The sequence below is a fragment of the Panthera leo genome, chromosome E2 (assembly GCF_018350215.1).
Source record: "Panthera leo isolate Ple1 chromosome E2, P.leo_Ple1_pat1.1, whole genome shotgun sequence".
Taxonomy (NCBI): domain Eukaryota; kingdom Metazoa; phylum Chordata; class Mammalia; order Carnivora; family Felidae; genus Panthera; species Panthera leo.
This window is the reverse complement of record NC_056693.1, coordinates 15,433,940-15,457,342: the sequence shown is the minus strand read 5'-3', so window position 1 is coordinate 15,457,342 and position 23,403 is coordinate 15,433,940. Positions and strand designations below refer to the sequence as shown.

The following is a 23,403-nucleotide window of genomic DNA, read 5'->3' as shown; positions in this document are numbered from 1 at the left end:
ATTATAGGTGAGAGGTCCTTGGGGATAGAGGTCAGGGTTCAGGGGTCAAGGACTCCAAAGCCAGGAATTTGAAGTGATAGAGTTCTGAGGTCAGCGGTAAGAAACCTCAAAGTTAGAAGTGAGAGGTCAGAGTTCCAGGGTTGAAGAGGAGGCTGCCAAAATCACAATGCAGGGGTCAGAGAGGCCAGAGGTCAGTGGCATGAAAGCCCTTGCTAGGCTCACAGGATCCTGGGTAAAGAAGCCAAGTATCTCAAAGCTTATTCGACAGAGTCATAGAACCCTGATGTCAGAGATCAAAGGTCAGCAATTCCAAAACTCAGAGCTCAGGATCATGGAATCCTGGAGCAAGGGTCAGAAGTCAGAGATCCCACTGAGCAGAGCCCAGAGGTGGAGGTGAGTGTCTCATCTCACCAAGCCCTGCCACACCCACAGGTACATGATGAGCAATGGGTACAAGCCGGCGCCACTAGACCTGAGCCACGTGCGGCTGACACCGGCGCAGATGACGCTGGTGGACCGGCTGGCAGAGAATGGGCACAACGTGTGGGCACGAGACCGTGTGGCCCAGGGCTGGAGCTACAGTGCTGTGCAGGACATCCCAGCGCGCCGAAACCCTCGCCTCGTGCCCTATCGGCTGCTGGACGAGGCCACCAAGCGCAGCAACCGGGACAGCCTCTGCCAGGCCGTGCGCACCCTGCTGGGCTATGGCTACAACATTGAGCCGCCTGACCAGGAGCCCAGTGAGTGCAGACCTCAGGTCCCTGACCCTGACTCCTGCCGTGATGCAGACCTCGTCCCTTGACCCTTGATTTCTGGCCTGACTCAGCCCCTGAACGGGCTACATCTACCACATTGAGCCTTTCTGCACTCCATAACCTTGACCCTTACTCTGACCCCGACCCTGAACCCAATCTTGACCACTGACCTTCATCATACACAAGCCCTGCCTGGGCTATGGCTATAACACTGAGCTGCCAGGTCAGGAGCCCAGTGCGCACTATCCCTAATCCCTGACTCCAATTCCTGACCCCCAACGCTGACTCCTAACCTCTAACCTCTGGACCATAGCTTCAACATGGAGCCACCCAGCCAAGAACTCAGAGAGCTTCTAACCCCTACCCTTACCCTGACCCCTGACCTATCCCAATCCCAACCTCAACCACCCATCCTGGCTGTGGTCCCCAACTCCAATTTCTATCCCCTCCTAGAGCCTGACTCTGACACTCTCTCCCTGATCTGGCTCTAGGTGCTTAAATCTAAACATCGACCCTAATCTTGACCCTTAACCCTAGACCATGACAGTGACAGACCCGACTTTCTGTCTCTGTCAGCATCTCTTCTCTCAGGGCTCTGACTGCTAAGGAGAAGGGGTGGGGGAGGAGTCTCACTGAGTAGGTCCTTTCCACCTCTGGCTAGTCTGAGATTCACCAGTTCTCCTATAAACCAAGAAATCGTCCCTCTTCCCCCAGCCCCCCAAGGCCCTTACCTTCTCTGGTGTCTCCCACCAACCTCTCAGTGCCTTGGGATCCGCTCCCCACCCAGTCTCTGACTCTGCTTGGCCCCTGACTCTGTAGGTCAGGTGGAGAGCCAGTCTCGTTGGGACCGGGTGCGCATCTTCCGGGCAGAGAAATCCTACGCGGTGCAGAGTGGCCGCTGGTACTTTGAGTTCGAGGCAGTCACCACCGGTGAGATGCGAGTGGGCTGGGCGAGGCCTGAGCTGCGACCTGACGTGGAGCTGGGAGCTGACGAGCTGGCCTATGTCTTCAATGGGCACCGCGTGGGTACTCCCTGGGCTCCCTTCTGCCAGGCCCTGTGGTCCCTCCGCACAACTCATACACTCCAGCCCTGCCTCTGTCTGTGCCCCACTGTCCACTCATCCCTGCATCTGCCTTACCACTCGTCCATCTGTTCATCCATCCCTCTCTGTCCATGCACATATCTATCCATCATCCATCTTTCCATCCAACCATCCATCTGTCTATTCATCCATCCACCTATCCACAAATCCGACTATCCACCCATCTACTCATCTGCCCAAATAACCACTTACCCATCCACATTTCCATCCGTTTATTCATTTTTTTGTTAGTTTAGCCGTTCACTTATTTAAGCAATTTGTGATTTCACTTATCGATCAAATCATTTGATGCATGCATCCATCCACTCATCCATTTATCCACCTGTCCACCTATCCATCCATCTACCCACCCACTCATCCATCTATCCGTCTATAATTTCTTCCTTCCTTGTATCAACCAATGTAGAGTAAGCTTCCATTCCATTCTTCCATCTGGCCGTGCACCCTACTTCCCATCCATCCATCTCGTTTTCCATTTACCTATTCTGGGGGCATATAGGTATATGTGAGTCTGTAGAGGGGACATTGGTAGGTTCACTTTTCCCTTCCATCCCTCTAACTTACCACGGCCCTGAACCCCCGACTACCACTTTGGTGGTCTGCATAACCCTAGCACCAGCCACGGAAAGAGTAGAGAACGCAGGCAGAAGGGATGGGATACAGAGATCAGTGGGAAGGGAAAGCATGAAAGCCTATCCTTTACATTCCAAAGATCATGGATGCAAATATGGGAAAAGATGGGGACCCTGTGGGGGTGACCCCTTGTCTGTCCCACATGTCTTGAACCCAGTGCCTTGCATGTGTATCTTTACATGTCTCTCCTCGCTTCTGCATGTCTCCATTTCTCTGTGTCTCTCTCACCCCACATCTTCCCCTCACCTCCTCACAGGGCCAGCGCTGGCACTTGGGCAGTGAACCGTTCGGGCGTCCCTGGCAGTCAGGCGATGTCGTGGGCTGCATGATCGACCTCACAGAGAACACCATTATCTTCACCCTCAATGGCGAGGTCCTGATGTCCGATTCAGGCTCTGAAACGGCCTTCCGGGAAATTGAGGTTGGGGATGGTAAGGGCTGGCCTCGTGGCCCCTTTCTGGTTTTCTTTCATCTGACCCTACACTGCATCCCTAGTCTCCCCCGTTCCATCCTTTCCTTCCACAGTACCTCCTCCCCTCCTGCTCCCACCCTGCCCACCTATCCTCACCCCTGCCCATCCATCCCCTCCCACCAGGCTTCCTGCCTGTCTGCAGCTTGGGACCTGGTCAGGTGGGTCACCTGAACCTGGGCCAGGATGTGAGCTCCCTGCGGTTCTTTGCCATCTGTGGCCTCCAGGAAGGCTTTGAGCCATTCGCCATCAACATGCAGCGCCCGGTCACCACCTGGTTCAGCAAAAGCCTTCCCCAATTTGAGGCTGTACCCCTTGAGCACCCCCACTATGAGGTGAGGACTGACCCCACTCAATACCCTCTGATCTGCCTCCAAACCTTATTCTTCCCACAATTCCCTTCCCCAAGTGTCTCCTTTTCTTCCGTGTTAGCCCACAAACCATGTAGAAGGGCATGTTGGGACAGTTGAGCTCCCAGGGCTACTTTGTCAGGTATAACCTCAGCAAACTACAACCTGTCTGAGCTCCAGGGGCCTTGCCTATAAAATAGGGGGAGGGGAAAAAAGAAGAGCTGGATTAATCCCTTCCCCCCCCTTCTGAATCATTTAAATACATTGGAGACATCATGCCTCTTTTTTTTTTTTTTTTTTTTTTATGTAAACTCTATGCCCAGCGTGGGGCTTGAACTCAGGACCCTAAGCTCAAGAGTTGCCCACTCTACCAACAGAGCCAGCCAGTTGCCCCCATGATGGTTCTTTATCCCTAAACATTTCAATATGCATTTCTTCAGAACAGGCTATGCTCTTACAGAACTGCAATTACAGAAGTCAGGTCATGAAAATCAGGAAATTTAACACCAATACGTACTATTACTTAATTCATGATCTGTATTCAAATTTTAGTAATTGTGGTGATTAAAAAAATTTTTTTGGTACAGAATCAAATCCAGGATTACATGTTGCATTTAGTTGTTATGTCTCTTTATTCTTTTAATAATTATTTTTAAAAATTTTTTTGAGGCGGGGAGAGAGAAAGCATGAACATGAGCAGGGGAAGGGCAGAGTGAGAGGGAGAGAGAGAATCTTAAGCAGGCTCCATGCTGGGCGTGGAGCCAGATGCAAGACCCGATTTCATGACCAATTGTGAGATCATGACCTGAGCTAAAATCAAGAGTTGGATGCTCAACCAACTGAGCTACCCACGCTCTCCTCTTTATTCTTGAATGTAGAACGTTCCTGAGTCTGTCTTTGTCTTTCATGACATTAACATTTTTGGAGAGTACACACCAGTTATTTTGCAGAATAGCTCTCATTTTGGTTTGCTGAATGTCGCCACATGATTAGGTACAAGTTACACCTATTTGGCAGAAATACCAAGACATTGTGTCCTGCCTGATGGAGAATATCAGGAGGCACATAATGTCATTATGTCTTATTAGCAATTACAATAATTTTGACTGTTTGATTTAGGTGGAGTCTCTCAGATTTCTCCACCATAAATTAATTTTTTCTCTTTGTAATTAATCAATAATTTGTGGGGAGGCATTTTGCAACTAGGTGAGAATGGATGGGTTTAAAGCAGGGGAATCTCCAGTTTGGATGTGACTTTTGGAAAGGTCTCCATTGAGAATGGATTGTAGGGGACAATAGCAGAGGCAGAAAGACCAGAGCCAGAGGAGGGAGAGGCTGGTGGAACAGATGTGGACCTCCTAATTCCTGCTACTGCCAGATGTGTTCTCAACCCAAAGAACAGAATGCTAGACAGCCATGAGAATGAATAGACTAACCTACACACAACCACCCGGGTGAATCTCACAGACATAATCCCGAGAGAAAGAGGCCAGGCACAGGGTGCCTGGGTGGCTCAGTCAGTTAAGCGTCAGGACACTTGATTTAGGCTCAGGTCATGATCTCATGGTTCGAGTGATTGAGCCCTGCATCTGAGCTGACAGGGCAGAGCCTGCTTGGGATTCTCTCTCTCTCCTTCTCTCTCTGCCTGCATCCCCCTCCCCCATCTCAGCAATAAATAAATAAACATTTTTAAAAATTTAAAAAGGAAAGGAGCCAGACACAAAACACATCTTGTAGGATCCCATTCGTAGAAAGTTCAAGAACAGGCAGAGCTAATCTATGGTGTGCTAAATCAGGAGGATGTTACCGTGAAAGAATACCTCCGAAGTTTAGTTACTTTGCACACAAATCACAGGAGGGAGATGGTCAGTAGACTCTTGCCCAAGAGCAAAACAGGGTCTATAAGAGATGGGAGAGAGTAGAGAAAAAGACCCTGCAGACGTTCTGAGAACAGCAAATCTTGGCCACAGTTTCTGGGTAAAATTTGTTGGCTGGCAGAAAGGGAGCACAGAGGTCTTGGTATTTGGTCTTTGAAGAGAGACATCAAAGAGTGGGAACCACTCCAGTTGTTTTTGGAGTCTCCAGAAGACCTTGGAGAGCCTGTCTTTGGAACGTAGAGGCCAGGCACCTGCTCTCTGTCAGCTCCTGCCTCTTGTTTAAGCCAGGCTGGTACATTTCTCTCATCAGAATCCCTCACTGCCTTTGAGAGAGTGGTGTCTAAGTGGGCACCAAGGGGGCTCCTGAGGGACTTGGTCAATTTTATTTCTCCATCTGGGTGCTGGGCACACAGGTGGGGCCACTCTATAACCTTGTCATGTTGTGCATTATGACACGCCCCCTTTCCTTAATGTTGTGTCTCCATATACAGAAAGTTTAGCAAAAGTTCATCTGGGGAGCCTTTACAAAACTCTGCCCCTTCTGGCCTGCTCTCCCTGAGACTCTCCCCAAGAGACCAGGAGGGCAGGGCCTTTGTCCTGTTCACTGATGTGTTCCTGGCACTTGGAACAGTGCCTGGCACACAGTAGGCTCTCAGTAAGTATTTGTGGAATGGATGGATGGGTGGATGACTTAGTCTGGAGTGAGACGCACAGGTAGGTCCTGGAAACTCCCCAAGTGATTCCAGTGGATTCCAGTGTCTGACCAGGGCTGCCACTGTACAGGTGCCTAGACAGAGATTGGCAGAGGGCTGAACGCACCCCGCAGCCAAGCTGTGTGTCCCACGGGGAGCGCATCCGCCCAGAGGAGCGAGTCTGGCTGATTCTCACACAGGTGCTCTAAGGCCTAACGGCGGCTCTGTGAGTACCAGGTTTGGGACCCATGGCCTAGCCTGCCTGCCCGGCTCAAGTCTTCCTGCTTCCCTTCAGGTGGCCCGCGTGGATGGCACTGTGGATACACCGCCCTGCCTGCGCCTGAGCCACCGCACCTTCGGCTCCCAGAACAGTCTCGTGGAGATGCTCTTTCTCCGGCTCAGCCTTCCGGTCCAGTTCCACCAGCACTTCCGCTGCACGGCTGGGGCCACGCCCCTGGCGCCCCCAGGCCTGCAGCCCCCCGCCGAGGATGAGGTCAGAGCGGCAGAACCCGACCCGGACTATGAAAACCTGCGCCGCTCAGCGGGGCGCTGGGGCGAGGCTGAGGGGGCCAAAGAAGGAACTGCCAAGGAGGGGGCACCCGGGGGCAACGCCCAGGCTGGGGCAGAGGCCCCGCCCGCCAGGGTGGAGAACGAGAAGGATGCTACCACAGAGAAGAACAAGAAGAGAGGGTGAGTCAAGGGTGGGGCCAGGGTGGGGTTTGGGACCCCCAATTAGGTAACCTCAATAACTTGAGGAACCCCAATGTATCCCAGAGTGGCCCCATATATGTTAAGAGGAGTCAGAACACTGAGGGAGACTATCATGCCTCAAGTGAGCCCCATTCTTTTCCTGGGATGCCCTCATTTCCTTGAGAATGTAAAATCAGAGTACCCCACTATATCTATGGAGAACTCCTCTATCCTTGGGGGTACCTAATGGGCCTCAAAGCATTTCACCCAATGGACTTCATTATCCATGGACACTATAGTGGACAGACACTAAAATATCATGGGAGAGTTGATGGTACCCCAGGGTATCCCAGTGAACACCACTGGTCTTTTAGATTGGGGTCACTTCTCTGTCTCAAATGTGCCCCCAAAAAGCTAACTTCAGAGGAGACTCTCAAAAGGCATTAAACCTGATTTGAAGCAAATGTGTCTTCCTCTACTAGGCAGTGGTTTTCAGTGGGAGGTAGTTCTGTGTCTCTCGGCGGGTGTTTGGACGTGATGGACGATGTTGGTCATCATGGTTTGTTGAGGTGGTGGTACTGCTCCAGGGATCCTACATGCCTTCAGTGTATAAGACAGTACCACACAATGAAGAATTGTCCTTTCCCAAATGCCTTTAGCACCCATATGAGAAATGCAGACTTGGGGAACCACTGTAGGCCCCAAAGGGAACCTCCATGTTCCCAGAGGCACTTTTAAATTTGGGTGACTGGGTATCAGCAAGCACAGAGCACAGATTCTCCAGAATGGATTATGCGGACACAGTTGGGAGTTTTATCCTTCAAGAGGCGAGGTCTTGGGCATTAGAAATGGATGTATTTAGGATGGACGTGGGGGCCATGAATGTTGTGGTGAAGAGGCCTGGGGGGACTGGGCTTGAAAGCTGGCTCTCACGGTAGCCTTTCCTCATCACCAGGTTCTTATTCAAGGCCAAGAAGGCCGCCATGATGACCCAACCACCAGCCACTCCCACTCTGCCTCGACTCCCTCGAGAGGTGGTGCCTGCCGACAACCGTGATGACCCCGAGATCATCCTCAATACCACCACGGTGTGAACCTGGGGCCCTTAACTCCGAGACCCCTCAGATTTCCAAAGTTCATGCTGCCATCTCTAGTAATTTCCCTTCCTGGGGACACCCTGATATGTACTGAAGTCCACAAAATAGAGCACACACTGAGTTAATCCCTTGAACTCCTGAATCCGTATAGCTAGGGGTCTAAAAATTGCAGGGAACACCATGAAGCTATAAGGCACACTGATAAAACTCCCAGGGATCCCAGAATCCAGAGCATATAGCAATGTAGACTTGGGACCTCAATATTTGGGTTCACCCATATAAACTCGATACCCCCAAATTTAATAGCTACTCTCGTATATTCCTGGGAAGCAAAATTGACAATGATCTCAATAAAGTTTAGGGATTTCCCAAATCTGGAATGTTTTCTGAGACAGGTAGCTTCGTGGTTAGGATTATGGGCTACCTGGGTGCCAAGTGGGTAAGTCACCTCAACTGCTCTCTATGCCTTCTCCTTTATGGAAGCTTTATGGTTCTCCCATCAGTAAAATGAGGATAAAAGTTGTACCCACTTGATGGTGATTATAAAAGTTAAGGAAATTAACTTGTGAGTTAACTTGTAAGTTAACTTGTTTGTTAACTATTATTTATCAGTAACTTTGCGATTTGGAGAGGGACCCAAATTTGGGGGTATCACAAATAGTCCCAGAGGATTCCCGAGTCTAAAAATATATCAGTAGACACAGAAACAGGGACATAGACCCAGGGGGTCTCAAAACCAGTAATTTATTGTTGAACTCCCAGAGGACACTGCAAATCCAGAGAGGCCAACTTAGAGTCCCAGGGAAGCCCTGTGTCACCCGCCTTCCAGACTGACCATTGATCCCCCTTTGCCTCTCTAGTACTATTACTCCGTGAGGGTCTTCGCTGGCCAGGAGCCCAGCTGCGTGTGGGTGGGCTGGGTCACCCCCGACTACCATCAACACGACATGAACTTCGACCTCAGCAAGGTCCGGGCAGTGACGGTGACCATGGGGGACGAACAAGGCAACGTCCACAGCAGGTGCCCAGGAGGGGTGGGGACAGTGGGAAGTGAGAGGTCAGTGCTGGGCACCTGGCTCGGCAGCTTCCCTCCCCCTCTTCTCCTCTTCTCTTCCTGTTGACTTTCCAACAATGGCTCCTGCTCTTGGTTTTTTCTCCTCTTCTTTTTCCATTTGTTCTTTTCCATTTTCTCTTCCTTCTTCATCTCACCCTCCCCTTTCTACATTTCCTCCTTTCCCTGTTCTCTCTTCCTGCTCTCCTTCCCTCTCTTCCTCCCAGAACCCCCAGCCAACTTCTAAGAACCTTCACTCTGAGGGGCTCAGGGTTTCGGCATCAGGTCTGCAGGTGGTGGGGGTTTAGGTATGGAGCTCTGAGGTCATGGTGTCCTGGGAGTTTGGGGAAGGAAGTGTCCAGAGTCCGTGCACTGACCACTCCTGTTTCCTCCAGTCTCAAGTGCAGCAACTGCTACATGGTGTGGGGCGGGGACTTCGTGAGCTCGGGGCAGCAGGGCCGGATCAGCCACACGGACCTTGTCATTGGCTGCCTCGTGGACTTGGCCACTGGCCTGATGACATTTACTGCCAATGGCAAAGAAAGCAACACCTTTTTCCAGGTGAGCCCGGCCCTCAGCAACTTAGCAACAGTGTTCTCATGTCCCACTACACTGGGATGACCCTTCCAGACCCCCTCTGAGGACAGATCCCAGAGAGACAGGACAAAAACAGCTCCTAGTCTGCCCTCAGGACAGGCCAGACCTGGGTAGTTCCGGGGGGACCACCTAGTTAACCTTGCATTGAACTGACACCCAGAACGGAGGAGACAGCCTTGACCCTGGAGAGTGGTCCATATTCCCTCTTAGGCCAGGTGACATCAATTTCCAACCTTTCACCAATCAAGGAACACCCTAGGATGAATCCTAAGGTAGCCTTTTCCTTTTCAACGTTTTACGATGAAAGATCTCAAACGTACAACAAAATTAAAGGAATCGTACTTTGAACACCCACATACCCACTACCAAGAATCTACCACCTACACTGGCTTTATGACATATTTATCCACCTATCCACCCATTCATCCATCTAACTTGGATTCTGTAAAACTTTATTTTATTTTTATTCTTTAAACTTTACTTATTTTGAGAGATCGGGCAAGCAGGGGAGGGGCAGAGAGAGAGGGAGAGAGAGAATCCCAAGCAGGTTCCATGATGTCAGCCCAGAGCCCAATGCGGGGTTCGATCTCACAAACCGTGTGAGATCATGACCCAAGCCGAAATCAAGAATCGGATGCTTAACTGACTGAGCCACCCAGGCGCCCCTAAAACTTTATTTCAAATGGAGAATTTTCAAAAACATGCAAAAATAGAATAGCGTACTGAACCTCCATGTCCCCACCACCCAGCTTCAACGAGTACGCACTCACAGCCAATCTCGTGTCGTCTTTAGCCTCCACGCCCCCTTCACTGCCATACACTCTGGATGGTTTTGAAGGAGTCCCCAGATATCTTTTCATCTCTTTTCAGTATGTATCTCTAAAAATATAAGGATTCTTTTAAAAAGCATGACCACAATACCACTTGGATCTAAAAAACAAACACGAACAAATCCAATAATTCCTAATTAATTAACCAAATATCCAGTCCATGTTCCCATTTCCCCGGTTGTCTCAAAACTGTCTTTTTCCCATTTGTTCATTTGAACTGGAATCCAAATAAGATCTTCTATTTTAATTGGTTGCTAGATCCCTCGAGTCTCCTGTGTAGATTTTCCTTCCAGCTCTCTCTCTCTTCGAAATGTGTTTGCTGAAGAAACCAGGCTGTCTGTCCTGTAAAGCTTTGCTTCTCAAAGTGTGGTCCCTGGACCGGCCGGGTCTGCCTCACCTGGGGGCTCATTAGAGATGCAGACTCTCAGGGCACCTTGGGTGGCTCAGTCGGTTAAGCGGCTGGCCCTTGGTTGCAGCTCAGGTCATGATCTCACGGTTTCGTGAGTTCAAGCCCCGCATCGGGCTCTGCACTGGCAATGCAGAGCCTGCTTGGGATTCTCTCTCTCTCTCCCTCTCTCTCTCTCTCTCTGTCTCTGCCCCTCCCCCCTCAAAATAAATAATAAAACTTAAAAAAAATTTTTAAAAATGCAGAATCTCAGGCTTCCCCCCAGACCTGCCCAATGAGAATGCCAAACTTAATCCTGGGAGATTCGTGTGTCTACCGCCATCGGGAGTGCCGGCCTAGCTTCTCAGTGTGCATCTGGCTGTCGCATCCCCCTGGTGTTGTTTTAACATTTTCCTCTGTCCCCTGTATTTCCTGGGAGCTAGGAGACGGGTCCAGAGGTGCGGTTAGATTCAGGTTGGGCAAGACGGCTTCACAGACGATGGTGTTTGTGGTGTGGGGGTTCCGCTGCGGAGATCAGAGGGGCTGGAGGGAAAGCGCAGTCAGAAGAACTTTCTGGGTTTTGAAGCATGAGTCTTGGGAGAGAAGTGGGAATGGTGGCGGGCATGATATGCACAGTGATCCCGGGGGAGCTGGAGGTTGGCCTGGCCGGATCAGAAGGGGGACAGCCCGTGAGCAGCCTCGGGGTCATTGAGGCGCTTTCAGTGCCTGAGTTTGGATCCGTAGACACCAGCAGGATCAAGCTGGGGCAATCGACCCCAGGGTTCAGAATCCACGCTCAACATCACCTCCAGGTCACCCGCTTCCTCATCCTGCCCTCTTCTGTCTTGCCAGGTGGAGCCCAACACGAAGCTGTTTCCTGCCGTCTTTGTCCTGCCCACCCACCAGAATGTCATCCAGTTTGAGCTGGGGAAGCAGAAGGTGAGGGTGCGGTGATGGGGCAGGCTGAGGCAGTAGGTGCGGGAGGTCAGGCTGGCAGAGTGGCTGAAAAGTGGGACAATCCGGGAGGTCTCCCTGGAAGCAGAGTGGCAGGACAGAGAGGGCTGGGAATCGTGACCGGTGCACACCTCTGTGCCTCCAGAACATCATGCCGCTGTCAGCCGCCATGTTTCTGAGTGAGCGCAAGAACCCGGCCCCGCAGTGCCCGCCTCGGCTCGAGGTGCAGATGCTGATGCCTGTCTCGTGGAGCCGGATGCCCAACCACTTCCTGCAGGTGGAGACGCGGCGAGCCGGCGAGCGGCTGGGCTGGGCCGTGCAGTGCCAGGAGCCACTGACCATGATGGCGTTGCACATCCCTGAGGAGAACCGGTCAGGGCCGGCCCAGACCCGCAGGGGTGGGACGGGTGTTGCAAGCCCTCTGGGGTCCAGATCCCCCTCAGTGCACCCCTCCACCCGTACCCCAGGACTCCAGACAACACCCCACTAGGCCCCAGACCTACCTCAGGGAACCCTGACTCAGCGCGGGCATCCCCAGATAAGACAACAGGGGACTCCAGACCCACCTCAGAGGGCTTTAGGCCCATATTAGTGGACCAACGACTCACCTCCAGGGACCCCAGACCTACCCCACAGGGCTCCAAGCCTATGTCAGGGGGCCGGGTCCACACTGAGGACCCACACAACACTCCAGGAGCCTCAAGTGCACCTCGGAGGGTCACGGACATTACTCAGAGGGGCCTTCACGCGCCCCCGGTTGTGCTGGGAGACACGCCCACAGAGACTTCCGGATGTGTCCCGTGGGGATCTCAAGCCCAGTCCAGGGGACCCAGACACACCCGGGGTAGAGATGTGTTCACATGTATGGCAGGAATGCTCTTAGTTACTCTGAACACACAGTCCAGTCCCAGACTCACTCCAGGAGGCTGTAACGTGTGTCATCTTCCTTTTATTCCTTCATTCAACAAACGGCTCTGAGCTTTTCCTACGTGGCCAGCAGCATTCTGGGCTGGAGACACCAAGCTCTTGTGAACAGACACTCCAGCAATGCTCACGTATAACTCTGGGGCTCAGACTTGCCCAAAGGGACTCAGGCCCGCCTCCGGGAGTCCCAGATTCACTCACTCACTCTATCTGTCCATCATCCACCCATCTATCTATCTACCTGTCTGTCTAACAAGCATTTATTGAACACTCACTATGTGCGAAGTCCTGTTTAGGTTCTGGGAATACAGCAGAAAACAAAAACAAACAAACAAAACCCCAAAAGGCAGACAGGTCCTGCCCTGGTGGGGTCTACATTCTCGTTGCACTCAAACATAGCCAAGTTACTCAGCCCTGCCAGAGGGAGGTTCAGTTTCCATTTGGGAATCCCAGACGTATCTTAGGGTCACCAGATCTCCTCCGGAGATTCTCAGATACCGAGTACCAGACCATCCCAGGGATCCCAGACATATCCCAAGGAGCCCCCAGACCACCTAGGGACTTCTAGAACCGTGGAAAGACCCAGCTCCACACACCTCACAGCACCCTGACCCAGCGGGCCCCCCGGGAACCCCTGCTGGGGTGGCCGCCACTCTCACCGGTACCCCTCTCTGCCTCTCTGTGCCCCTGCCTCCCACGTCCTCTGCTGGCTCTGGCCCGTCTCCGCCGCAGATGCATGGACATCCTGGAGCTGTCGGAGCGCCTGCACCTGCAGCGGTTCCACTCCCACACCCTCCGCCTCTACCGCGCCGTGTGCGCCCTGGGCAACAACCGCGTGGCGCATGCTCTGTGCAGCCACGTGGACCAGGCGCAGCTGTTACACGCCCTGGAGGACGCGCACCTGCCGGGCCCGCTGCGGGCGGGCTACTACGACCTGCTCATCAGCATCCATCTGGAAAGTGCCTGCCGCAGCCGCCGCTCCATGCTCTCTGAGTACATCGTGCCCCTCACGGAGGAGACCCGCGCCATCACTCTCTTCCCGCCCGGAAAGAGTGCCGAAAACGGCCCCCGCCGCCACGGCCTGCCTGGCGTTGGCGTCAGCACCTCGCTGCGGCCTCCACACCATTTTTCACCGCCCTGCTTCGTGGCTGCCCTGCCGGCCGCCGGGGCGGCGGAAGCCCCGGCCCGCCTCAGCCCCAGCATCCCTCTCGAGGCCCTGCGGGATAAAGCACTGAGAATGCTGGGGGAGGCCGTGCGCGGTGGTGGGCAGCACGCACGTGACCCTGTCGGGGGCTCTGTGGAGTTCCAGTTTGTGCCCGTGCTCAAGCTCGTGTCCACCCTGCTGGTAATGGTTTCCTCCTGCTTCCTTCTGTCCCATTCTTCTTCCACATTCCAAACAATCCATCCACCCATACGTCAACCTCCCTCTCATTTGTGCCTCCAACCGCCCGTTCATCTCTCCATCCTTCGTTCCCTTTTCCTCCCATCCGTTCATCTGTCATCTGTTAATCTGCTTATCGTTGTTTTCTCCCTTCTTTCCATTGGTCCATCCAACCATCATTCATCCATCTATCGATCCATTCATCCTCCACCTACCTTTCCATCCATCCAGTTATTCAAACGTACTCCCATCTTCCCATCCACGAGACCATCCACTTATTCTTCTATTTTCTGCCCACGTACCCATCCATCCATTCATGTACCGTCCATCCAGTTTTCAATCTAGTTGTCCATTCATCCTTCCGTTTACTCATACATCAGTACACCCACTGTTCCATCTGTTCATTTACCCACCTACCCACTTATTTATTAATCTGTCTTTCCTTTCATGCATCCAGCTATCATCCGCCTTCCCCCTGTGCATCCATCCGTCCACCCATCTACAGATTCATCCATTCCTTCATCTTCCACCTACCTGTCTGCTCACCGATGCATCTCTCAATCCATATGTATGTGGACCCATCCACCTACCCACAAATCCGCCCAACCATCTACACCCATTCGTCCACCTCCCATCCACCCATTCTTCCTCCTCTATTTCATGGGCCCTTTCATTCACATACCCATCTAATGACTCATGAATATGTACATCCATCCAAATTTTCGTGCCCAAACTATCCACCCATCCATCATCCAAGCATCCCATTTCATCCCATCCCCTGGCTATTTACCCATTTATCTGTTTACCCATCCACTCATTTACATACTCATGCACCTGTCACATCATCCATCCACCTACCCACCCATCCATACACTACATATCCTGTCATCTATCCACCCATCTCTTCCTCCACCTTTACTTTCATCTTTCCATCCATATCTGCCCATCAATTTCTCTCCCCTTCAGACCTCTGATATTCCATCTGTTAAGTCAGCCACCCAGTCCCCCCTCCCCCACTTACCCATCTCTCTTTTCCCCACTGTTTTTCCCTTTCATCTACCTTCTCTCCCTCCGTCTGTTAGCGTTTTCATTATGTTTACTGAGTGCTAGCATATGCTAGGAGCTATGAAGGCATCCATCAGGGTAGGGCATGGTCTGTTTCAGAGTCACATATGCTCAAGTTTAGGAGAGAACATTTGCTAGTGAAGGGAGAGGCACTCATGTTTGGCTCTGTGGTCTGGTTGGCTATGTGCTTAGGTGGGACACAGGGTGTGGATCTGGGGGGATCTTAAGGAGGCTGGAGAGCAGGGCAGGGGGTGACATTTCTCTGTGTTGGAGGAATCACATCTAGCCCATGCAGGAATGAGTTTGGCATATTCAGGAGAAGTAGGTTGGGGAGTGAGGCTGGGACTTAATTTGAGGTCTTGTGGGCCACAGTGAAGGATCCAGGCTTTGTCCTATAGGTGATGGGCATCTTTGATGATGAGGATGTGAAACAGATCTTGAAGATGATTGAGCCTGAAGTATTCACTGAAGAAGAAGAGGAAGAGGAAGAGGAGGAAGAGGAAGAAGAAGATGAAGAGGAGAAGGAAGAGGATGAGGAGGAAGAGGCACAGGAGAAGGAAGATGAGGAAAAAGAGGAAGAGGAGACAGCCGAAGGGGAAAAAGAAGAAGGCCTGGAGGAAGGGCTGCTCCAGATGAAGTTGCCAGAGTCTGTGAAGTTACAGGTAGGCTGGTTCTTCCTGTTCTCCAGCCTCCACTCATCCAGGCTGGAAAACACAGGATCTGGTGGGGGATGAGTCTGGACCTTGCCCTGAGGCAGTGGGGAGCTGTGGAAGTGCCACAGGTGGTTGGCATGCTTCTGGCTTCAAATGGCCTCTCTGGTTGCCATGTGGCAAGTGAATTGGAGGCATGAGACCACGGAGAAGTCTGGCTTAAGGATCCAGGCAGGAAATGACGGCGGCAGATGGGGCAGGGCCATGGAGAGGGGAGAGGAAGCAAGAAAAGTTTTTAAGGAAGTCCTGATGGTCTCACCGCCGTCATCCCTACTGCATGGCTGTCCTCCCACAGATGTGCCACCTGCTGGAGTATTTCTGTGACCAAGAGCTGCAGCACCGTGTGGAATCCCTAGCAGCCTTTGCGGAGCGCTATGTGGACAAACTCCAGGCCAACCAGCGGGACCGCTATGGCCTCCTCATGAAATCCTTCACCATGTCCGCAGCTGAGACTGCCCGACGTACTCGCGAGTTCCGCTCCCCACCCCAGGAGCAGGTCTTCTGACCCCTGATCCCAGCTGGCATTATTTTTAAATCCCAACATCAACCCCTCCCCCCACTCTGATCGCTGATGGTACTAAACCTCCAAGCTCAGGCCTGACCCCTGACCCTGTTGATATATTTATCTCTTACTCTTCTATGTCTCTCTGAACCAATAGGACCTCTTAGTAGGACCTCAGACTGACCCTGACTCCTTTCAAACCTCTAATTTCTCAGATAGTCTTCATTAACTCATGGCCTTAGACAGGGACTCACAATTGGATCTTTGATCCTTGATCTCAGAATTTCTGCTCTTGAGCTTCTGACCCTCATTCTAACTTACGACCTTCCCCTAGATAAACATGCTATTGCACTTCAAAGATGGTGAGGATGATGAAGATTGTCCTCTCCCTGAAGAGGTCCGGCAGGATTTGCTTGAATTTCATCAAGACTTGCTATCACACTGTGGTAAGAGAACAGAGAACCCTTCTCCCAGACTTTCTCTTGTGACCTTTCCTGAAGTTTCCCTAAGATTTCCTGATCTTAAATATTTACAGTTTTGGTGCAATGTAACTTTTGGTTGAACGAATGAATGAGCAGATATATTAGTGAACAGATAGAGGATGAGTGGAAGGATAAGCTTATAGGGGTGTTTGAGCGGATTATATATGGATGGATGGCTATCAGCAAGTGAGTGATGAGTGTGTAAATTGGTGGGTAAAGAGATAAATGAGTAAAGAAATGGGTGAAGAGATGACTGAGTGGACGTATGGATAAAGAGAAGGATGATGGATGGATGGGTAGTTGAATGATTAAAAATTGAATGGAGAGGGGCGCCTGGGTGGCGCAGTCGGTTAAGCGTCCGACTTCAGCCAGGTCACGATCTCGCGGTCCGTGAGTTCGAGCCCCGCGTCGGGCTCTGGGCTGATGGCTCGGAGCCTGGAGCCTGTTTCCGATTCTGTGTCTCCCTCTCTCTCTGCCCCTCCCCCGTTCATGCTCTGTCTCTCTCTGTCCCAAAAATAAATTAAAAAAAAAAAATTGAATGGAGAGATGGTGGGTGTCTGGTGGGATGAATGGATAATTTCCATTGTTTCTGATAACTTAGTTAATAATCTTACTGAGATTCTTTTATATATGATGAGTTGTTTTTCTCTGGCTGACTTTCAAGTTTTCTGTTTGCCTTTGTTTTGAAACAGGTGGGTATGATGTGTCTAAGTGCAGAGCTCTTTGATTTTATCCCACTTGGAATTTGTTAAGTTTCTCGGATGTATAGATTCATATTTTTCATCAGATTTGAGGGACTTTTGGGCTATTATTTCTGCACATTTTTGTGGCCATTTTTCATTTCTGTTTCTGGGATTCCCATTATGCATATATTGATATATTTTGTGATGTTCTGGTCCACAGGCTCTAAGGTTCTGTTAGTTTTTCTTCATTCTTTTTTATTCTTCAGACTGGATAACCTCTATTGTCCTAACTTTAAGTTCACTGATTCTTTCTCCTACCAGATCAAATATGCTATTGTATTCCTCTAGTGATTTTAAAAGTTCAGTTATTGTACTTTTCAGCCCCAAAAACTTCTATATGGTTATTTTTTTATATGACCTGCCTCTTTACTAATATTCTCTATTTGAGGAGTCACTATCATCATACTTCTCTTTAATACTTTAGACATGGTTTCCTTTAGTTCTTTAACCTATTTACAATAGCTGGTTTAAAAAATATTTAAAATGCTTCAAAGAATGAATAAATGAACAAACATATGAACATATAGAGAAATAAATGAAGAACCCAAGAGGGGATACATGAGTGAGAAATGAATGAATGAACCAATGAATGAACAAAGAAGTGAATGACTGAGTAGATGAATAAACAAACAGATGAAGGACACCCTCTATCTTCTTGACCAACTCCAGGAATTCAGCTGGAGGGAGAGGAGGAGGAGCCAGAGGAAGAGGCCACCCTGGGCAGCCGCCTGATGAGCCTGTTGGAGAAAGTGAGGCTGGTGAAGAAGAAGGAGGAGAAACCTGAGGAGGAACCACCTGCTGAGGAGGCCAAACCCCGTGAGGACTGGGGCCTTAGGGAGGGACAGGGATGGGGCAGACGGCCTTGCGTTTGGGGAGCCTCTGGGTCCAAGACAGGCCATGAGGAATAGGGAAAAGGGAGGGGTGGATTAATGAGGGAGGAGGAGTGGGAGGTAGGGTGAGAGAAGAGGCATGCTGGAAGTGTGGCCGAAATGTGGGGGCTGCACAGGATGTGTGTTGGACCGGTGTGCCATATGGCCTGCCAGAGCAGAGACATACATCCCACCTCGGGATGGTGGAAGCTCCTATACCAGCATGGCTTCTGTGTTCTCATGGATTTTCTTTGTTTTTCTCTTTGTTGGTTTTTGTTTTGTTTTTTTGTTTTGTTTTGTTTTGTTTGTGAAACAGTTACTATGACGAGGGATTAGAAACACTGTTATGATAAGTGTTGGGCCAGTGGGTCATTGTGCAAATTATACATCAGCTCTTTCCAACAAGGACAGAATCCCTGATGTTGGTACAGGGTTTAATTCTACAACAGTCAAGGCACTGTTGGCTTGGCTGAGGAATATTGTAGGGGGGAAAAGTCACAGTCTCTGTTCTTCAGGAGTTTAGAATATTGTAACAGATACACATATACATATACCATAATGTCAGGTGGCCATGGGTGCTAAGGAGAAAAATAAAGCTGAGTGATAGGAGACAGTGGGATAGATGGAGGGGTCAGAGTGGAGGAGTGAGGTATGCAAAGATCTGGGAAGATGATTGGTACAAAGGGAACAGCCAGTGCGAAGGCCCTGAGGCAGGAACATGCTTGGTATGTTTCGAGGCCAGTGTGGGAGTGAGCAAGAGGAGAGGGGCAGGAGATGAGGTCACCAGGGCAAGGCCCAAACTTTAAAAAAAAAAGTGGGGGGGGGAGGTGCTGGGTGATTCAGTCGGTTGAACATCCAACTCTTGATTTTGACTCAGGTCATGATCTCATGGTTCGTGAGTTCGAGCCCTGCATTGGGCTCTGCGCTGAGAGTGCAGCATTCCCCCTCTCTGCTCCCTGCCCCCGCCCCCCCCCCAACTCTTGCTCTCTATCTTAAAATAAACAAATAAACTTAAAAAGAAGAAGAAGAAGAAGAAGTGCCAGGGCCAGATTGTGTAGCGCTTCTGGAAGGTCATGAATTGATATGACACCATCATTCAGTGTCAGTGCATGGAGGTTTCTCCTAAGCCTGAGACACATGAGACCTCTGTCTTTTCTCCCCCCAAATCCTGGAAAGGAAAAGGGTTGGGAGAGAGAGGCAAAGAGAGAAATGGATGCTGGATGGCAGGATGATGAGTCTCAAGGAGGGACTGGGAAAATAAACCCGTTAACCTTGACATCATTTTCAAATGACACCAAATGACATCAAATGACAGTTTTTCTTTGTGTCTGTTGTCTCTCTGGAGGAAAAATCAGCAGTACTTTTATTTATTTTTGTTTTTTTAATGTGTATTTATTTTTTTTTTAATTTTTTTCAACGTTTTTTATTTATTTTTGGGACAGAGAGAGACAGAGCATGAACGGGGGAGGGGCAGAGAGAGAGGGAGACACAGAATCGGAAGCAGGCTCCAGGCTCCGAGCCATCAGCCCAGAGCCTGACGCGGGGCTCGAACTCACGGACCGCGAGATCGTGACCTGGCTGAAGTCGGACGCTTAACCGACTGCGCCACCCAGGCGCCCCTAATATGTATTTATTTTTGAGAGAGAGACAGAGTGTGAGTGGATGAGGGACAGAGAGAGGGAGACACTGAACCAGAAGCAGGCTCCAGGCTTTGAGCTGTCCAGCACAGAGCCCGATTCAGGGCTTGAACTCGTGAACCGTGAGATCATGACCTGAGCCGAAGTCGGACGCTTAACTGGCTGAGCCACCCAGGAGCCCCAAAAAATCAGCAGTATTTTTACAGAACAAGTGGAATTGCGACTTGTGCTTTCAAAGGTGCATTATATATTTGAAAGGTGCTTATAATGGTGCTCTGGTATTTTGAATGATACATTTTTTTTTCCTCTTGAAACCTTTAGGGGGCCCTTACTGTCTGGGTATTAGGGTGAAGAGAACAGGGAGGCTCTTAAAGCAATACAAAAAAAAAAAAAAAAAAAAAAAAGATCTGCCAGAATCTGCCCCCTCCTGGCAGGTGACGGTAGGGACGGTTAGTAACTGCGAAGCCCTCTGGAAAGAGGGGCCCTTGCTCCGTTGTTCGGCTCAAGGCCGCAACCCGGCAGTGCGTTCTGACCCTTGCGTTCCCTTCCCAGAGTCGCTGCAGGAGCTGGTGTCCCACACGGTGGTGCGCTGGGCTCAAGAGGACTTTGTGCAGAGCCCTGAGCTCGTCCGCGCCATGTTCAGCCTCCTGCACCGGCAGTACGACGGGCTCGGGGAGCTGCTGCGTGCCCTGCCCCGGGCATACACCATCTCACCATCGTCCATGGAGGACACCATGAGCTTGCTTGAGTGCCTGGGCCAGATCCGATCGCTGCTCATCGTGCAGATGGGTCCCCAGGAGGAAAACCTCATGATCCAGAGCATTGGGTGAGGCTCTGAGGCTCTGCCCCTTCCCCTGACTTTGCTCTTCCCCTGGGAAGGAGGGGAGCCCTCCCAGCTCCAGCACATCCCCCTGGCTCGTGTCCCCCGGATGCAGTGATGTCTCCTTCCTCCGCTTCGGGCCCATCCTTGCGGCGGGGTACTTCTCCCAGTAGCTGGCCCATCTCCCTGGCTGAGGTCTCCTCCCCTTACGTCTCCATCCGACCTCTGGGGTGACAGCTCTTACTCACCTGTGACTCTTGGCACAAGATTGACCTTCTCTGAGCTTCATCTTTATCTCTGGGCCGGGGAAGAGCCGTGCCTCCCTTGTGGAGTCACAGTGAGGCCTAGTGAGCTCCTGCGCGTAGGGGTGGTAATGATGATACGAATGACAGCATTGAGCACTCACTCGGTGTCAAATGTGCCTCATTCGGTCACTCAGCAAGCGTTTATTGAGCACCTACTTTGTGCCAGGCCCTTTCTAGGCATCTGGGGATACGACATGCAACATGGCGAGGGTCTCTGCTCTAGGGGAGCCCACCTTGGATCCGTGCCTCAGTTTCCTTATCTGTACAATCGGGGTAATTTCATTCCTGCCATCCAGAGTAGACGTAAAGATTGAATGGGTTGGGATCTGTGAAGGGGGACGGTGAAGGCTCTGGGGGCTCTCCCTGGACTTGGGTCACACCCGGCCCCTGGAAACGCCACCGTACTCTACCTATTCACAGGAACATCATGAACAACAAAGTCTTCTACCAACACCCGAACCTGATGCGGGCACTGGGCATGCACGAGACAGTCATGGAGGTCATGGTGAATGTCCTCGGTGGCGGCGAATCCAAGGTAAGGGGCCTGTGTGGGCCGAGGAGCTCAGGGCAGGGGGCCACGGGGGGAGGCACTGACCAGCGGCCCGCTCTGCCCGCCCCAGGAGATCCGCTTCCCCAAGATGGTCACAAGCTGCTGCCGCTTCCTCTGCTACTTCTGTCGCATCAGCCGGCAGAACCAGCGCTCCATGTTCGACCACCTGAGCTATCTGCTGGAGAACAGTGGCATCGGCCTGGGTGAGAACACCCGAGCCCGGGGTGGAGGGAGAGCTGTCCCCCGGGGCCCACGCTCAGCAGTCTATCCAGGCATCCATGTCTGCTGGCTCGCTCACTCGTTCGGTCATTCAACAAACACTCACTCTCAACCCACCCTGGAGGTAGCCCTTAATGAGCGGTGCTGAGGGTCCACCCAGACAGCCGTGGCCCTGGCCCTCACAGGGCTCACAGTGCAGCGTGGAGGACACACAGTGACCGCCCAGGGTGCTCAGCCGTGGGATGGGGAAGCACGGGCCAGTGGAGGCACCTGACCCAGGCTGTAAAAGGGATGGTCAAGGAGGGCTTCCAAGAGGAGGTGAGACAAGCAGGAGTGAGACTGTCAACTACAATCCTCTGAAGAGCACTCTCTCTGCCTCTCGCCCTCACAGGCATGCAGGGCTCCACGCCTCTGGACGTGGCAGCTGCCTCTGTCATCGACAACAATGAGCTGGCCTTGGCATTGCAGGAGCAGGACCTGGAGAAGGTGTGGAAGGAGGAGGCCTGGCCTCCGCCTGGCCCCTTGGGGCACCTGCTAATTTGGGAGCCAGTCTATGGGATGGTCCGGGATTGAATCAGAGGGGGAATAATTTGCAGGGAAAGAACAAGGGCCCAGTCACTCACCACAGGGCCGAGTGCAAATCCACGCTTCACCCTCCCGCAGCTGCATGACCTTGGCACATTCCTTGCCCCCCACCCCGTACTCCCCCCCCCCCCACTACTTCATTGTGTAGCAATGAAGGGCATGGGCTCTAGAGTTCACCTTATAATAACTCCCCTTGCTCCCTTGCTGTGTGGCCTTGGACAAGTGACTTAAATTCTCCAGGCCCCTGTCTCCTCATCTGTAGAATGAATATAATAATCCAATAGGGTTATTCCGAGCACAGAATGGGTTAGTCCATGAAACCATTGATAAAACAGTAAGCACTCAACAAGAGTTATCTGCTCGTATAGTATTACTCGTCCAACAAACATTTACTGAGCACCTACTACGTGCCAGACCTGACCAAGGCAGCAGGGGTACTACAGTGATTGAGACAATCAAAAATTCTTGTCCTCATGAAGCTGACGTTCTAGTTGGGAAGATGAATAATAAACAAGATAAATAAGTAAAACATATAGTGTATTAGCTAGTGACGAGTGTTAAGGATGAAAAAAGCGAGCAGGGGAAAGAAACATCAAGTGTCAGGAGGGTGTCCAAGTTTAGACAAGTGTGATCAGAGAATGCCTCCCTGAGAAAGTGACTTTCAAGTAAAGCTCTGAAGGAGGAGAGGGGCCATGTGGACATCAGGGGAAGAGCATTCCAGGCAGGGGAACCGCCAGTGCAAAGACCCCGAGGCAGAAGTGAGCTTCATGAGTTTGAGACCAGTTTGGTTAGAGCAGGGGGAGTGAGGGGTTAGGGGTGGGAAGTGAGGGCAGGGAGGTGACAGGGAAGATTGTGCAGAGGGTCTTGTGGGGCCTCTGCATTTTACCTGGAGCCAGATGGCGCCACAGGAGGGTTCTAAGCAGGGAAGGGACGTGGCCTGACTCAGGCTGTTTGCAGGGTCCTTCTGTGCGTGGGATAGACTGGGGGAGCAGGGAACCCAGGCAGGAGACCATGTGACAGTCCAGGTGGGAGGTGAGGGCTCAGGGTGAGGATTATCGTTCGCCGAGAGATCCAGACCTGAATGAGGTCGCAGAGCTCCAGCGATGGGCAGGGAAGGGAGCCTTGGGG

The 23,403-nt window shown here is 51.5% G+C and overlaps 1 protein-coding gene across 1 annotated transcript in view; it reads left to right on the top strand.

Moving 5' to 3' along the window:
- Positions 1 to 23,403, top strand: part of RYR1 (ryanodine receptor 1) — a 112,979-nt gene that overhangs the window by 20,486 nt on the left and 69,090 nt on the right. The window contains exons 24-42 of the mRNA XM_042920374.1: positions 433 to 740; positions 1,575 to 1,777; positions 2,748 to 2,922; positions 3,087 to 3,295; positions 6,175 to 6,569; positions 7,525 to 7,657; positions 8,527 to 8,687; positions 9,113 to 9,278; positions 11,382 to 11,468; positions 11,629 to 11,855; positions 13,140 to 13,752; positions 15,252 to 15,515; positions 15,859 to 16,059; positions 16,400 to 16,511; positions 17,960 to 18,106; positions 20,349 to 20,622; positions 21,342 to 21,456; positions 21,542 to 21,674; positions 22,082 to 22,176. Of these exons, the coding sequence (XP_042776308.1) occupies positions 433 to 740; positions 1,575 to 1,777; positions 2,748 to 2,922; positions 3,087 to 3,295; positions 6,175 to 6,569; positions 7,525 to 7,657; positions 8,527 to 8,687; positions 9,113 to 9,278; positions 11,382 to 11,468; positions 11,629 to 11,855; positions 13,140 to 13,752; positions 15,252 to 15,515; positions 15,859 to 16,059; positions 16,400 to 16,511; positions 17,960 to 18,106; positions 20,349 to 20,622; positions 21,342 to 21,456; positions 21,542 to 21,674; positions 22,082 to 22,176 (4,018 nt within the window). The remainder of the gene's footprint in view (positions 1 to 432; positions 741 to 1,574; positions 1,778 to 2,747; positions 2,923 to 3,086; positions 3,296 to 6,174; positions 6,570 to 7,524; positions 7,658 to 8,526; positions 8,688 to 9,112; positions 9,279 to 11,381; positions 11,469 to 11,628; positions 11,856 to 13,139; positions 13,753 to 15,251; positions 15,516 to 15,858; positions 16,060 to 16,399; positions 16,512 to 17,959; positions 18,107 to 20,348; positions 20,623 to 21,341; positions 21,457 to 21,541; positions 21,675 to 22,081; positions 22,177 to 23,403) is intronic.